General features: G+C 43.5%; 1 protein-coding gene across 4 annotated transcripts in view; it reads left to right on the forward strand.

Annotated features, from left to right (window-relative positions):
• Positions 1-8,434, forward strand: part of LOC133151703 (N-acetylgalactosaminyltransferase 7-like) — a 256,760-nt gene extending 248,326 nt beyond the window's left edge. For all 4 annotated transcript variants that reach the window (XM_061274943.1, XM_061274945.1, XM_061274948.1 and 1 more), the window contains one exon: positions 6,879-8,434. In XM_061274943.1, the coding sequence (XP_061130927.1) occupies positions 6,879-6,985 (107 nt within the window). In that variant the 3' untranslated portion in view covers positions 6,986-8,434. The remainder of the gene's footprint in view (positions 1-6,878) is intronic.
• The last annotated feature ends 9,476 nt before the right edge of the window (positions 8,435-17,910 follow it).

A 17,910-nucleotide genomic window follows, 5' to 3' on the forward strand; every position in this document is an offset into this window, starting at 1 on the left:
TTTCTTTGGCACCGGAATGATGGAGGCAGCCTTGAAGCATACAGGCACTGTGGCTTGGTCCAGCGAGATGTTAAAAATGTTTGTGATGACACCAGCCAGCTGACCTGCACATTCCTTGAACACCCGCCCAGGTATGTTATCAGGGCCTGGGGCCTTACGTGGGTTGATTCTTCTCAGAGTCTTCAACACGTCTGCTGAGTCAAGGCAGAGTGCCTCCTTGTCCTGATGGGGAACAGATTTAACTGCCGGAGTGCTGTTCAGTGCCTCAAACCGCCCAAAGAAGTTATTTAGACCAGTGGTCCCCAACCTTTTTTGCGCCACGGACCGGTTACATGTCAGAAATATTTTCGCGGACCGGCATTTATATAAATAAATAATACATTTATATAAATAAATAATACATTTATAATAAATATATAAATACGATGAAATAAAATGATACAACTGACATAAAAACAAGTACAAATGACAAAAATAAAACTCACCATTACGTTGAATTAGTGGGAGCACTGAGTTTGTTTCTCAGAAACGAGCCGGTCCCATCTAGACGTAATCGGAGACAATGACACCCGAAGTGATTAAGGTTTGTCTTTTATTGCAGGATGCTTGGTCTCCATGTGTTGAAGCAGTTTTGAATGCTTCATTGCCTGGTTAGTTAGCCTGTCGCCACATATTAGCTTTGCGGGCTCGACTGGGGAAACATGTCACGTGACCGGGACGAGTGTCTTGACCTGAATTAATTGATCGTCGATAATTTTTATTTTTTTCTGTGCGGCTTGGCGGCCCGGTACCAAGTGACCCTCGGACCGGTACCGGTCCGCTGCCCGGTGGTTGGGGACCACTGATTTAGACCATTCAGGAAGTCAGCATCACCCTCACCCACCGGGGAGGAGGGTAAGTTGTAGTCAGTAATCGCCCATATGCCTTGCCACATGCTCCTGGTGTTATTGGCGTCGTAGAAAAAATCCTGAATTTTTCGACTGTGGCTTTGCTTCGCTAACCTGATGGCACGGTTCAAGTTGGCTCTCGCTGTCCTCAGTGCCTCCTTGTCGCCAGACTTGAAGGCCGCGTTCCGTGCTCGCAGCGTATGACGTACCTCCTCAGTCATCCAGGGTCGTTGGTTGGCTCGGGTGATGATGTTCTTAGTGGTGCTGACGTCCTCGGTGCATTTGCTGATGTAGGCTGACACCGTCATGGCGTACTCATCAATGTCGATCTGATTGTCATATGTCGCTGCTGATCTGAACATGTCCCAGTCAGAGCACTCAAAGCGCCTCCATGGCCCCCTCAGACCACACCCTCACCTGCTTCACTGTAGGTTTTGCTCTTATCAGCAGGGGCCTGTAAACAGGGATTAGCATTACAGATAGGTGGTCTGAAGCTCTAATAGTACTGATGAGATGTTTGAATCCATAGCTAAAAGGAGATTATTGGTCACTTTAGCAAGTGCTGTCTTGGTGGAGTGGTTAGCTGTAAAACCAGACTGAAACCGTTCAAATTGATCGTTAGTGACTATTAAGCTGCTGCGCTACTACTTTTTCAAGAATTTTTGCTATCTACAGGAGAATTGAAACTGGCCTATAATTACTGAGACGGTCCGGGTCAAGGTTTGGTCGCTGAAGTAGCGGTTTACTAAAAGCGCTTTTAAAGGCTGTTAGCACACTACCAAAGGAGACAGACAGCTAAATTATTTTTAAGACGGACGGTCCTAAAATCTGCAATTCCTCTTTAACAAGTTTGGCTGGATGGGCGGCTCGGTGGCGCACTGGGTAGCACGTCCGCCTCACAGTTAGGAGGGTGCGGGTTCGATTCCACCTCCGTCCCTCCCTGTGTGGAGTTTGCATGTTCTCCCCGGGCCCGCATGGGTTTTCTCCGGGCACTCCGGTTTCCTCCCACATCCCAAAAACATGCTTGGTGGGCCGATTGAGGACTCCAAATTGTCCCTAGGTGTGAGTGCGAGTGCAAATGGTTGTCTCTGTGTGCCTTGCGATTAGCTGGCAACCGGTTCAGGGTGTCCCCCGCCTACTGCCCGATGACAGCTGGGATAGGCTCCAGCACTCCCGCGAACCCCGTGGGGACTAAGCGGTTCGGAGAATGGATGGATGGAGTTTGGCTGGAAGCGGTTCGAGTAAGCACGCTGTTTGTTTAGCCGCGCTAACCAGTTGTGTAAGGCTTTCAAAGGACACGTTTTCAAAATTTGAGAAGGATATTGCATGATTCTCAGCTTCCGTAATCGGCGATCTTGACTGAGTGTTTGGAATGGTGATCATGATCTCATCCCTAATGGGTTGAATCTTTCGAGTGCAAATTTTCATGAACTCGTCAGATGAGTGGGAGGAGCTACCGGAGATTGGCTGCCGTAGCGATAGCTTTACCACCGTATCAAATAAGTATTTAGTATTGTTTTTATTGAGACCAGTAATTCGAGAGAAATAATGATTTCGCTAAAACGAGTGTTTTTTTGTATTTCAGGAGGCTGTCACACCATGCCTGATGAAGTTTTAAGACATAGAGACGCTACTGAGTCGATGGGGTTTAATTTAGCCGCATTGTGAGATTATCAATTAAGTGGGAAATGCGGCCAGCAGCAGTAACTCAGAGACCGCAGTCACAGTTATGGAGTAATATTACGGCTGCGATACTTTGATTGTGGTCCTGTTGTTGACAGGGAGCTAAAATTTAAAATTTTATCAGGTAGTAGTCGGACATAACAGTAGTAAATGGCAGCACCATTATATTTGAGGTTGCCAATCCTCGGGATATTACCAGATCTAAAGTATTTCCATTTTTACATGTTGCTGCCGGTATTGCCATCGTAAAACCGAACGTATCAATTATTGTCTGAAACGCCACAGTAAGTGGCTCTGATGGTAAATTTATATGGCTATTAAAATCCGCCAGAACTATTAGATTATCTGCATTTGTCACCAGGTCAGCCACAAATTATGAAAATTCTTCCAGGAAACCAGATTAACGGTAGATAAGTCAAAGTCAAAAATACAAAGTCTGCTTTATTGTCAATCCCTTCATATGTCAAGACACACAAAGAAACCGAAATTCCGTTTCCTCTATCCCACGGTGACGAGGCATAGTACACGATAGACATACAAGTATACGACACAAAATAAAAACAAAAAGACACAAACAATAAATAATAAATAAATAATATGAGTGATGAATAAATAATAAACAAATAACACAATAAATAAGAGGAGCAAAACTGAGCCAGTGTTCATACAGCAGACAGTAAGAATAGCGCAAAGTACAGGACGCTACGCAGAAAAGGGGAGAGAGTTCAAGATCCTAACAGCCTGGAGTATGAAGCTGTTGGTGAGTCTGGTGGTGCGGGAGCGCAGGCGCCTGTACCTCTTCCCATTGGGCAGAAGATCAAACAAAGAGTGAGCGGGGTGACTCACATCACTCACAATCGTGGTCGCCTTACGGGTGAAATGGGAGGTGTAAATGTCTTTCAAGGAGGGGAGTGAAGCACCAATAATCTTACCAGCCGTGTTCACTATGCGCTGCAGGGCCTTCATGTTGTAGTCAGTGCAGCTACCACCCCAAACAGCAATACAGCTGGAGAGGACGCTCTCTTTTATCTTGAGCACTTTCTGGCTTTCTTTGTGGCGCCGTTGTGTGGCAGCCTTATGAGAGCCTGTTGAGTTGCGCTCATGCCATTTGTGCGTCTTTTGTATACCCACTCTGTGGTATGAATACTGCTGGGGCCTGAATTTCCCCACCCCTGGGGATCAATAAATATTCAATCAATCATTCAATCAATCAATGGTGCCGCGGTAAAATGTAGTCATGACGGCCGGAGGAGCGCTCGCTCGCCTGAGGTTCCGCAGGAAGTACAGGCGGCGCTGGGCCTTCTTCGCCAGTGACGCGGTGTTGGTGGACCAGGAGAGATCCTCACTGATGTGCACCCCCAGGAACCTGGCGCTGCTCACTCTCTCCACCACAGCACCGTCGATGGTCAGCGGCAGGTGTTGGGTGTGACCCTTCCGGAAGTCAACAACAATCTCCTTGGTCTTGTCGACGTTCAGCAGGAGGTTGTTGTCCCTGCACCACGTGGTCAGAAGGTCAACCTCCAACCTGTAATGAGTCTCGTCTCCCTTGGTGATGAGACCCACCAGAGTCGTGCCGTCAGCAAACTTCACAATGCGGTTGTCGCTGTAGGTTGCAGTGCAGTCATGCGTCAGCAGGGTGAAGAGCAGCGGACTGAGCACGCAGCCTTGGGGGGCCCCTGTGCGGAGATTTTGTCACCAACACGTACCACCTGTGGCCTCTGACAAAGGAAGTTGCAGAGATAGGTATTGAGGCCCAGCTTGTCGAGTTTGCTGATGAGACGTTGTGGCACAATGGTGTTGAAGGCAGAACTGAAGTCCACACACAGCAATCTCACATACGAGTCCCTTCTCTCCAGGTGGGTGAGGGCCGAGTGGAGGGCAGAGCAGATGGCATCCTCAGAGGACCGTTTGGCACGGTACGCAAACTGGAAGGGGTCTATGGTGGGGGGGAGAACGGATCAGTTGTGCTCCATGACAAGCCGCTCAAAGCACTTCATGATGATGGGCGTAAGTGCCACGGGGCGGTAGTCATTGAAGCAGGACGGAGCAGGTTTCTTCGGCACAGATACAATGGTAGCAGCCTTGAATCACGACGGCCTGCTGCAGGGAAATGATAAAGATGTCCGTGAAGACACCCATCAGCTCCCCAGCGCAGTCCTTCAGCGCTCGACCCAGGATGTTGTCAGGGCCCGCCGCCTAACGGATGTTGATAGCGGCAAGCGCCCTCCTTACGCTGTCGGCAGAGAGATAATAGCGAGATAAAACGACAGCAAAGTTGTGGATCGGACAACTAGAACTTTAAAAGTTTAAATGCATTAATCAAACGAGGGCTGGGTCTAAGATCGGATTTGGAGATGAGGGCTACACCACCATCCTTCTTACCAGGACGCGCAACATGCAAGCTCACAAAATCTGTAGGTGAGGCCTCATCAAGCGGCAGCAATTCATTAGGTTTTAACCAGGTCTCCCAAAAAACAAAAATGTTAAGATTATGGTCTGTAATGAGGTCATTAATGAGTAGCGCTTTCATGTGGAGTGATCTAATATACATAAAACTGAGTTTGAGTCTAATCGGTTGATAGACTTTGCTGAATTTCTTAGTTTGCTACACCCTCTTCTGACTACTTGCGCCATTTTTGAAGAGTGGTAACGTGGGATCCTCAAAACAACTGACAAATTACCTGAAAGCAAACATTGTTCAACGTCATGGTTTAGGGCAGGGATGGGGAACCTTTTTGGCAGACAGAGCCATAAATGCCCATTTTATAAAAATAATTTCCTGTGAGAGCCATACCATTTAAAAAAATGATAGGTTAAATAAAATTAAATGCATGTATTTTAATTAAGACCAACAATTTCTTGAGTATACTAATGTATTCTTTTTAATAACGTTTTTATCGTCGCCAAAAGAGCCATATCTGGCTCGCGAGCCATAGGTTCCCGACCCCTGGTTTAGTGGAAGGATATAAAAAGCTAGCTCAGAGATTTCAGCTGTCAGTTTGTACTGAGGAACATCGTGAGGAAATGGAAGACCACAGGCACAGTTCTAGTTAAGGCCTGGAGTGGCAGGCCAAGAAAAATCTCAGATAAGCAGAGGCAAAGGATGGTGAGAACAGTCAAAGTCAACCCACAGAGCAGCTCCAAAGACCTACAACATGATCTTGCTGCATATGGTGACACTGTTTTCAATTATTTAGTGCACTGCACAAGGAAATGCTGTATTGGAGAGTGATGCAGTAGAAGCCTTTTCTGCGCACATGCCACAAACAGAGTCGCTTGAAGTATGCTGAAGCACATTTGGACAAGCCAGTTTCATTTTGGAATATGGTGTTGTGGGCGAATGAAACTAAAATTGAGTTATTTGGACATAACAAGGGTCGGTATGTATGGCGGAAGAAGAACACAGCATTGCCGGACAAACAGTTGCTACCCAGTCAAATTTGGTGGTGGTTCCATCATGCTGTGGGGCTGTGGGGCTGTGGGGCCAGTGCAGGCGAGTGCATAGACACATTATTATTAAAGTGAAATACAGTTGTTTTTTTGTGTCACCTCAAACGTACTGCTTTATTGTGCCCGTCGTTTCCATAGATTGAAAGAAGTGAACCATCAACAAAATGAAGTCTTTCGGCAAATCCTTCTCGATAGAGGTTCTGATGTTGTGGAATAATTTGTGTGGATTGATGCATCCAACAACGGAACATTTTGATCTCTCCTTGAGTTGTTTGGACTACAAAAGTCTCACTAAGTAATAAACAAGGCGGATTAGTTTTAAATATGGCGGATTTGCAAATCCACTATGTTTATTACTCGGATTTTCGTATGGCAACACCCATTACCTTGTTTGGTTTGTCCTGGCCCAACTAATGTGATGTAATAGATAAAAAAAAAACATCATAGAAAACGGAGAAACCTGAACTGAGTAAAAAATACCCCCCCCCCCAAACGATCATAACAGTATCTCTACAGCAACTGGAGGGCTATATTACACTTTTCTACAATCCTGGATACTCCAGATACACTAGAAAATTATTTTAAAAGCAAAAAACGCAGATTTTACATGATATGTGTCCTTTAAAAGTGGCCTTGCAGTGCCTTATATGGCAGCAACCGCTCACTGGTGTGTGATTGTGTGCGTGAATGGTTGAATGTGAGGCATTGTAAAGTGCTCTGAGCATCATACGGTATTGAGAAAGTGCAGTGCAGTCCATTTACCATAAAAAAAATCATGATTCTTTTATTTTCCTATGATTTAACCAGTGATTGTTTTTGCTGCTGATTTTAATATGTAAATATTGTTTTTTTTTTCAGGCAAATGTTTAGATCGCTCAGACTTGCTCCACAAAGTGTTCATATCAAACTGTGACACCAGTAAAACGACTCAAAGGTGGGAAATAAACAACATCATGGCTGTATAAAGACTGCTCAACTCATGGACTACACTGAAGGACATAGATAAGCACCAATTATAGAATGCATTCATGCATGCTTTGACTGGGATGTGGTCGTTTAGATCTGAGCCTTTTGTGTGTCAAAAAATATGGCATCTCCTCCTCACTACCGCTAGAAAAAAAGTAATTCTGGGTGATTGATAAAGGTTACAGGTTAAGAATATTTACCAGCCTGTTATGTGCTTGAAATGCCTTTCCTTTGACTGTTATATGCTACTGTGTGGCACTGGGTCTCGCATAAAATGATTAGTTTTCTTTGTTTTGTTTTTAATAAAAGAACAATTGCACTTTTTATCTTATTTTTGGCCCATAACTTGACTCTTTATAAGTGGAAGAAGATGGATGGACAACCTTTTACCGTCATTTTCGGACTATAAGTCGCGTTTTTTTTCATAGTTTGGGTGGGGGGGGGCGACTTATACTCAGGAGCGACTTATATATGTTTTTTTTCACACATTTTCACTTGATCATTAACACATCACTTACTTACAAGTATAGTTGACCACTTCACATGTTATTTTTAGTATAGTTGATCACTTCACATGCTTTGATATCTTTATCTTGAACATATTAAAAACATGAAAAATAGAGAGAAAAAATCAAATAAAGTAATTAACACTTTAAAGCGCCATATCCTCTGGACATGTCCTCTGTCACCAGCATGACATAAAGAAAGAGAAATTTGATCGATGGATTTAATGATTTGGAGTGACACAAATGGTTTGATAATATTGTTGTTTATGTCAAAGTTATTTAAAATATAGTTTATATATCGTTGTATGGGCCTGTGGAATAATTTGAACTGCGGCGCGGCACACGGCATTGTTGACAAAGGAGGATCGGTGGATTTAATGAATTGGAGTGACACAGATGGTTTTATAAACGTGTGATTTATGTAATAGTTTTTTAAACAACTGAATGTTACGTCAGGCCCGTTCTCAGCTCCTCGTTTGTGTTTGTCACGTTAGCATACCGTATCGTTTAGCCTGTTGTTGCTCGTTCATGTCTGTTCTTGGTTTTGGATTTTATCGAATGATTTGCCCCCCAAAATGCGACATACTCCGGAGCGACTTATATATGTTTTTTTTTCACATTTTTGGGCATTTTATGGCTGGTGTGACTTATACTCCGGTGCGACTAATAGTCCGAAAATTACGGTACTCCTCAAAATTGCATAATCAGTAAAGTATCACTTTAATGGGATAAACATACTGAGAGGATGCCAATTTTGAGCCATTTCCTTCCTATGAAATCAAATTTAGCAAAAGCCTGAATTTCTAACGCCTCTGATAACATTTAAGCAATTATTTTAAGATGGTGTTTGTTTTGAAAGTAACTTTTTTTTCCATCCATGATCTGCTAGAAAAATTGCTTGTGGTGACCAGTCATAAATATTAAAAGATTTCAATAATCTAATACCTGGCTCTGGTGTCTTATTTTTCGTCTTTTACTATAAACCTTTATTATTTGTATTTTCTGTCAGTTTGTATGCTCATTCTGCCTCTCACTGAACATTTGGTTTGTAGGAGTTTCCATTATCACAGTTGTGACTGTTTGTGTCATGTCCTGTGTTGGTGATCTCACAGGGCTCGAGACTGCCCCTAATTTAGGGGTGTCCAAACTTTTTGCAAGGAGGGCCAGATTTGATAAAGTGAAGGGGCCCGGGGGCCAGTGTTTTTTTCTGACATTTTTTATGTGTTTTTTCACAAATCTTCATAATTAAAAAACAAACAAACTAAAAACGCGATAAACGAACCGCGATGTAGCAAGGGATTACTGTAATTTGAATTTCAAGTGACGTCAGTGGCCCGGCGCGGTGGTTGTTTACATAAAGGACAAAGATTCGATAACGGGATGACGAAGATGACGAAGGGCCCCACGTACTACCAGCATCATTAGGGGCTTTGTTTGTAAGTGACACGGAGGACGAAGAGTTTGAAGGTTTTAATGATTTGAAGTGACACAGAAGGTTTGAAAAACTATTATGGCTTTTACGCACGCCCGGTTCTACTCTACGGAGCTCTCTTTCACCTCCGTGGATTGAAGTCGGGGGCCGGCGCTCAGCCGGGTGGCTGTCCAGGCACGGTGGATGGGGCTCGGACATAGCTTTTACGCACGCCCGGTCCTACTCTACGGAGCTCTCTTTCACCTCCGTGGATGGAAGTCGTGGGCCGGCGCTCGGCCGTGTGGGTGTCCGGGGATGGTGGATGGGGCTCGGACATGGCTTTTACGCACGCCCAGTCCTACTCTACGGAGCTCTCTTTCACCTCCGTGGATGGAAGTTGTGGGCCGGCGCTCGGCCGTGTGGCTATCCGGGGATGGTGGATGGGGCTCGGACATGGCTTTTACCCACGCCCGGTCCTATTCTATGGAGCGCTCTTCCACCTCCGTGCCTGGAAGTGCCACCTCCAGAGATGGAAGTCCACGCTGGTGCTTGGGGCCGTGTGGTGGTGAGCTATTTATGTTATAGTTATTTGATATATTTTATTTTGTATAGCAACTTGTATATGTTTTTATCGTTACAGTTCAGTACTTGTTGGCTCGTTGAACTCTTGTTTTGTTAAATAAAGAGACTTTTACCAAACCCACGTCTTTCCTTGTACTTTGTTAACGCTATAATATAGTTATATACTAGACCTGTGGAATAACGACGAGGCTGACGTCAGGGCGCACGCGCGGCGTTGTTGACAAAGGACGAGAAATTTGATCGATGGATTTAATGATTTGGAGTCACACAGATGGTTTGATAATATTGTTGTGTGAAGGCGAAGGCCTTCACACATATGTTATTCTACTCCATTTACTTTATTATTATTGTGTGAAGGCGAAGGCCTTCACACATGTTATTCTACTCCATTCACTTTATTATTAGTGTGAAGGTGAAGACCTTCACACTATTGTTATTCCTGTCCTTTATTAGTGTGAAGGTGAAGACCTTCACACTATTGTTATTCCTGTCCTTTATTGTGTGAAGGCGAAGGCCTTCACACATTGTTATTCTACTTTATTATTATTATTAAACAACTTATTCCTCCCACTTTTTTGCCATCTAACTACTCCCACATTCTTCAACCGATTCACCTCGTTCAAACTTTCACACGTTCCAGAAATTCAGGGCAAGTGTTTGAATAATTTAAGTAAAGCCTTGTCATTTATGAGTTTATGGCTTTCCTTTCATCTAGGTTCTTTCTCTTTAGTGACAGGGAAGTCTTTTGATCTCTGTCAGCCATATGTGTCCTTCCTGTCCTTATGTTATCTGTGTGTTTTTGTTCCTGTAAGAGGTAAACACAGTTTGAAGTGGTTGCGTACAAGTTATCCCATATTTACTCAAGTCTTGTTCAAGTGTTTCGGACAAGTCACTCATTGTTATTGACTGTTAATTTACTAAGTAGATAAAGTCTAGCCAAGGTTTAGTTGCATTGTTCCACAGGAAAAGCGGCAATTCAAGTTATCTGATCACACTCGAGAACGGCTCGGCCAACAAATGGAGAAGAACAGATGGACAAACTCTGCGGGGGTCACGGGCCGACAATGAAGTGCTAATTCACACCACACTACATTCCTTAGCTAATCAACGTTGCTACAGACACAATCTTCCCTCCCTTTAGTGTAGCAACGCCTCTGTAACCAGGGAAACCAAAACATTAAATAGAGGAGCACGTGGAGGGAGAACTGAGAATTGATGGAGATTGTAACCGAGTTTCCTCTCTCTATCGTTCTCCTCGCGAGTAAACCTGTTCTGGTTCTTTTCTCCTCTTCCTTCCAGCGTGTGGTTAAATGTCTGATGGTATTTAGACCTGACATTTATTTGGTCCTTCGAGCCGGATGCCAAGACACCTGAGGATTCCAGCGGGCGGCAGCGGAGATCCAGAAAGACTGCGCGTGGCAGGACCTCCATAGGTGGGGTCCTAGAATCCTTTTCAAGGGCTGGCTGTCTGCTCCGCCAGCTGGAATCCGAAGGTTGAAGGCAATCCGAGGTGCAGAGGTGAAGAGAACTAGAGGGTGAGTTTGTTTTGTTTTTTAAAAGAATGAGCGGCCGAGGGCTCGTCGTGCCCTATAAAAGTCCTAGGACAGAACGGAAAGGTCCGTTCTAAAGGTACCAAAACGGAAAGGTCCGTTTAAATAAAAGTTACTCAACGGAGAAGTAACTAAACGGAAAGGTCCGTTTAAATAAAATGACAAAGGTGTCCGGCGGAGAGGTCCGTTTAAAAGGGTTAGCGTAGTCCGCGGGAAACAGGAAGTTAAACCGAAAGTCACGCAATACTGTATGATTGAGAGTGTGAATGGGAATACGTATCACTAGATATAGTATTCCATATTAAAGCAGTGGGGAACACATAACGTGGTTCTGTGGACGCAATAGGCAAGGATTCTCCACCAGCCACCAGAACGCTGGTAGAAGTGAGAATCACCACAGGATCTTTTCGTTATCCCACTGGAAACACCCGACTTTAGAAACCCCTATGGTTTTACAGTTGGGACCAAATTGATTAAAATGGGGAACGGGAAGAGTAAAACTAGTATCCGAGATACTCTAAAATGTAACGATTGGAAAATAATTGAAAGGCAGGATCTCGACCAACTTAGAAATTTCGATAAATGGGTTAAAAAATATAAACTTGAGGGAGAACTAGAAGAAGTACAAGAGCGGGAAGAGAAAACACATGCTACAAATTCAAAACTAAAGATCATAGCGAAGTTGTATCCGCAAATACATGACACACACAAAATTGAGGAATCACCCCCTCCTTATGGGTTGATGGACAGAGCCACTGCGCAGAAAAGCCCGCTAGAAATGGTTTGGTCAAAGGAAATCAGAGCAAATTATACAGAAATAGGGAGAACAAAGCAAAATGATAATGAAACCTTTGATGAATATCGAGGGCGCATGACAGAAGTGTTTAAATTACACAGTGGACTGGTAGAAGATAATGCACCCCAAGGAGCTTATCAGCAACAAAAAAAAAAAAAAAAGAGTATAACCAAAACGTCGGAGGAGGATGACGTTTGCGCAGCGTTGTTTGTTGGTATTGTTTGTGAGTTGTGTCTCTACTGTTTTTGTGTTGTCTGTGTGCTGTAGGTGTTATGTGTTAAAAGGGGGAAATTGGCTAATATAGGTGCAAAAAAGAATTTCCTACACTGTAGTCTATCTGACTTGCATCGCAAAACAAAAACGATTTTGTAAAAATAGGAAGTAAAAAAAAGCAAGCAATTAGTTTATGGGCAGAAACTATATTAATGAAACTTAATTAGAAACTAGCATTAAGGCTAGGAATTAATGCCTAGCCTTGATGAAACAAAATTCGAGAGATGGAAAGAACTTGCTTTCTGGAATTGGATGAAGAAAAATTATACAATAATGACATTTTGAAGCTAAATTTAAAGGGTATAGTCAATTGGTTGTGTCAAGACTTTTAAGTTTTTACATTTGAGAATAAGAGAGCGATCGAGTTGAAGTTAAGAAACAACAACAATTAACTATTATACTAATTTACTGACGGTTATTTTGTTGATTTTTATCTTTTCCAATTAGTGGATTGGTTTGACACCTTGAGGGAGGAAAGATTAGGATGTGGAACACGGGTTGAGACAACCAGTTACACACGCAAAACATGTGTGCACTGGGACACTGAGAAGCGTTTTGAAAGGTGTGTCAAATTAAATGAAGATGAAATCATATGTAGTAATACAACACTTTACTACATATGGATTCTCTAAATCGTACAATTGAGTAAAATAAAACATACTTTTTGATTTTTGTTCAAATTACTAAGATTCTTGTGATAAACGATGAGAAACTGATTGAAAAGAAACTACAAGAAACTACAATTAAGCTAGTTGTGGAAGCAGTCCAATTGCCACGACAAATAGCTATATGCACGTGTGCAGGGCACGCACGAGACTGATAAGGTGTCAAGAGGTAACAAGCTTGCAGACGGAACCGCATAGCTGCAGTGCAAAAGACGCTTCAAATTTTATACACACAAGAAGCGGATTGAATTACTGAAACTTTTTTTAAAGATGTGCAGCGACAAAGTCCGTAGACTGAAATTCAATTATGGACGTAAAGAGGAGTCGGAGTGGAGAATGGTATCTATAAATGACCAGAAGACAAACCTGTTCTACCAAAGAACCTATACCAATTGGCAGCAATATTGAGCCGTAGTGCGTGTCACATGGCTCAAGAGGAGGGATAATGGGGCAGTTCAGTCAGCTTTATACATCATGTGAACTTGATTCATATTCAAAACAGTTAAACAGTTATAAAAACATTTTTTTGAAGAGCTAGGTTTCAATTTGTAATTGTGATATACAAAGTTTTTTTCCAAATTCACTTGTTTTTAAGCTTTAACAGGACACGCCAGAATTCAACTAGCAGTGATGGAAGGAGCAGAAGAAGCATCTTGAAAGAAAGCTGTTTAGAAAATTAACGGGAGACAACAGCCTGGAATGGATGCGAAGCGTGGTAACAATTTAGTGACAATAAGGTTTAAGGTTTTTCAATGACAAAGTGCGAAGGACAAATCATACAGTGATTTGGGAATGGACAGTGGCATAATACACAACGAAGGTTTGGAAGGTTATTGAATGTCGGAGGAAGACGGGGCCAGAGACAAGGAATGGGGAAATTTCTGAACGCGTGACTGCATTAAAGCTGCTATTACAGGGCAAATGTTTAATTATACATTTTAGGACGAGTAGTTTGCATAACGAATACGGAAAGGATTTGAGTGGCTGTACCGTTTTGGAAAGATTACGTGAGCGTTGTTTCAGAATGATGACTGGTCTGAACAGTGAGGTGGCTCAAACATAAGGCACGGATACATAAAGGTACAGATCTAGGAAACTACAGTATTGTGAGGGGTACCTGTTTGAGAATGCTACACATCTTTAGACTGAAGAAGGAATTTGGGGGTGAAAAATAGTATTTGGACGGGAAAAAGAGCGGTTGAAGTGACATGACTGACGGGACTTCAGAAAGATGACAGTGTGATTGAGACAGTGACATCTGCGACAGGAAAGGCTACCAGGAACAGGTAGAATTTACATTGTGACTGGGGGGATCTAGCAACGCTGTCGGCACGACGAGAAATGAGGGGAATGAGTCCTGGAGTGTTTGCTTGTTTGTTTGTTTGTTTGTTTGTTTGTTTCAGGGACCGCGTGGGCCTCTGGAAACGCGGGGTAGGTGTCTGGAGCCCTCGGGCATTCTGATGAGATTTCGATGAGACGATTGACACAGCTTTTTTCTCGTTGCCCCATCACCGCCAAATAATTATTTGAGGGGGCTGGAAACACTGGAGCTTTCGGGTTGTGTTGCCCCGCCAGCGGTGGCCGTCGGGGCCGGAAGGACGTCCGGCCTGGGCTGCGGCCTTCGCCATTATGACTTCACATGTTTGCACTGTTAACGTCACTTGATACAGACAGTAGCTTTAGCATGTCATAGGTCGCCTGGCTGCTGACCGGGGCCTTGCACGGGATTCAACAGCCATAAGCAACAGGAGGACATTGAACGGACAGCCGGCCCGGGACAGTGCCGTCTACTACTAGTGCTATTTCCCACTGACGGCCTGGACTGGATTTCATATCTGCACGCACTTGTGCATGCAAGGGGGGCAGCGCAACGACGGGTTTAATGTTCTTGCATGCTTTGACGATTCGTTTTTATATACCTCACTGTGTTACCTCGTTGTTTTTTACCATGTTATTTACTTTATTATGTGACCTCATTTGCTTACCCCGTGGCATGTTTACGATACAACATTGCATGTTGAGCGATTTGTATTTGAGGGTCATGGTTCTGCTTGTTGCTGTGTTTGGGGCTCATGCTACGCTTTGTGAAATGTGGTGTGTGCCGGAGCTCCCTTCACCTGACTCTCGCCAGGTGAGAGGCGCCTCCGGGGGTGTAGAATGGGCCTCCCTCTTTTTCCTCGTCATTAGATTGGCGGGGTTTTTTCGACGGCGGTCCGGCAACTTTTTGGGGCTTCTAACGGGCCACAGCGAACTTTTCCTCTCCAAATTGATGGCGTTGGTGATATACCATTTTTTTCCGTGTATAGTGCGCCCCCATGTATAGTACGCACCCCTAAAAATGGCATGCTGATGCTGGAAAAAAGCTTGTACCCATGAATAATACGCACCCAATTTTTATGAATTTTTAAAAAAAAAAAAAAAATTTTTTTTTTTTTTTTTAAGTCCCAATGATCGTCACACACGCAGGGAGGCAATGGGTCCCATTTTTATAGTCTTTGGTATGGTCTTAACTAGGCTGGATGTAATTTTTTTTGTTGGCGTTGATTTCTCCGACTGCCCGTAAACGCACCACCGCGCTCCGTGCGCACACGGGAAAGAGGCGGCTCTGTATGGGAGAGACGTTGAAGAGGAATAAAAACACCCTTGGAAACCAAAACTTGCCCCTCGTCGTGACTCGGAGCCGCAACAAATGTTTCGGATTTGTGTAGGGTACATTGTGACAGCAAACGAGCAGGTGATCGATCAAGCGTCTGATACGAGAGCATTGCGGTCGTATGGAACGTGTTTGAAGTGAACAGCAGAGACGAAAGGAACAAGGCAAAGTGTTGTGAAATAAAATATGACCTGTAATATGCATTTTGTTATTTGCTGATTGAAACTGCTAATTAAACTGTGAATTGAAACTAATAGGAAGAAAACAACTCTCGCTCTTTATATAGCTGACGTGTCTTGCGCATCCGTTCTGCGCATCGGATCCATAGTGCGCATGCGCAGTAATACTGCCTCCGTATGACGTCCGGTCCGCGATGGAGATTAAAAAACAAACAATATTTGACAATAACACACCATCAAGGATTTCACCAAAGCATCAAACGATGTGTCGTCAATTATGAATTTTACTGACTAAGTGTGTTGGGCAGGATGGCTGAATGCGATGCGCGATTGACAACAAACAAGAAGAAAGGTGAGTTTTATTTCGGGGGAGATTTGTCATGTCTCGTCCCCAGTTTTGCTATGTGTCTAGGTTGCCATAGTTTCTGTTTGCGTCGCCCCTCTCTTCCTGTGTCACCTCAATCGATGTAACTTGTTTTGTATTTAAGTCCTGTCTGCCCCTCGCTCACCGTTGGATCATTGCATGTGTTACTGTCATTCTGTTCCTGGCTTTGGTAATGTCACCCTGTCTTTTTGTTCCACGACTTTGTCGGTCAGTCCTGTTGTTGGTTTTGTTGTACCAACTTTCTTTAAAAAAAAAAAAACAACAATAAATTAGTTAAATTTTGCGCACTATACACGGAAAAAAACGGTATTACCGAAGGGGGGTGTGCGGACGGCGTCAATCAGTTAATGGGGTTGGGGGATTCGATCTTGGTCAAATGTGGTTCCTGAGAGGCCTCAGATTGCTGCCAGGGAGGAATTTGCTATTAAATTAGGTTGAGCTTTCCTAGTTAATGTAACCTTAAGTAGCATGCCTTGGGCATGATTTAGGATGAGACAAATAGGTCCAAATTGTAGACGAAAACCATAAAATGGTTGGGGGAAGGTTTTTGGATGTACCGATGTCTTTTCGTGTCGAGTTGTTGACGGGGCGCCCCGGCAGGGGGGAATGTAGTGTATTTTTATTCTGGTATCATGCAATGTTTATCTCACTAGTAAGCCTAAGTGTGACCGGGTCATGTTCGGGTCAGGTTCGTGTGGGATTGTTTGGGGCTTGGTCCAGGAAGGTAGACTCATTGGCGCCAGACACAGTGATAAACTCGGCACTCTGAAGCACCCGAGAGCGCTTTTTTATATGCCAACCTAACCAGAGTGACGGGAGCGGCACCGTTCAGAAAAAGTGCTCAGCTCGTAGAGAAAATGCGATTTAAGCAATAAAATTAAAAATGCTTATAAAACATAATCCAAACGTTGTAGATGGTAATTTCTTCATGAGCAGTGATAAACTCGGCACTCTGAAGCACCCAAGAGCGCTTTTTTCTATGCCAACCTAACCAGAGTGACGGGAGCGGCACCATTCAGAAAAAGTGCTCAGCTCGTCGAGAAAATGCGATTTAAGCAATAAAATTAAAAAAGCTAATAAAACATAAACCAAACGTTGTAGGTGGTAATTTCTTCATGCGCAGTGATAAACTCGGCACTCTGAACAACCCGAGAGCGCTTTTTTATATGCCAACCTAACCAGAGTGACGGGAGCGGCACAATTCAGAAAAAGTGCTCAGTTCGTCGAGAAAATGCGATTTAAGTAATAAAATTAAAAATGCTTATAAAACATAAACCAAACGTTGTAGATGGTCATTTCTTCATGAGCAGTGATAAACTGGGCACTCTGAAGCACCCAAGAGCGCTTTTTTCTATGCCAACCTAACCAGAGTGACGGGAGCGGCACCATTCAGAAAAGGTGCTCAGCTCGTCGAGAAAATGCGATTTAAGCAATAAAATTAAAAAAGCTAATAAAACATAAACCAAACGTTGTAGGTGGTAATTTCTTCATGCGCAGTGATAAACTCGGCACTCTGAAGCACCCGAGAGCGCTTTTTTATATGCCAATCTAACCAGAGTGATGGGAGCGGCACAATTCAGAAAAAGTGCTCAGCTCGTCGAGAAAATGCGATTTAAGCAATAGAATTAAAAATGCTTATAAAACATAAACCAAACGTTGTAGGTTGTCATTTCTTCATGCGCAGTGATGAAATCAGCACTCTGAAGCACCCAAGAGCGCTTTTTTCTATGCCAACCTAACCAGAGTGACGGGAGCGGCACCATTCAGAAAAAGTGCTCAGCTCGTCGAGAAAATGCGATTTAAGCAATAAAATTAAAAAAGCTAATAAAACATAAACCAAACGTTGTAGGTGGTAATTTCTTCATGCGCAGTGATAAACTCGTCACTCTGAAGCACCCGAGAGCGCTTTTTTATATGCCAACCT

Source organism: Syngnathus typhle, linkage group LG3, assembly GCF_033458585.1.
Source record: "Syngnathus typhle isolate RoL2023-S1 ecotype Sweden linkage group LG3, RoL_Styp_1.0, whole genome shotgun sequence".
Classification (NCBI taxonomy): Eukaryota; Metazoa; Chordata; class Actinopteri; order Syngnathiformes; family Syngnathidae; genus Syngnathus; species Syngnathus typhle.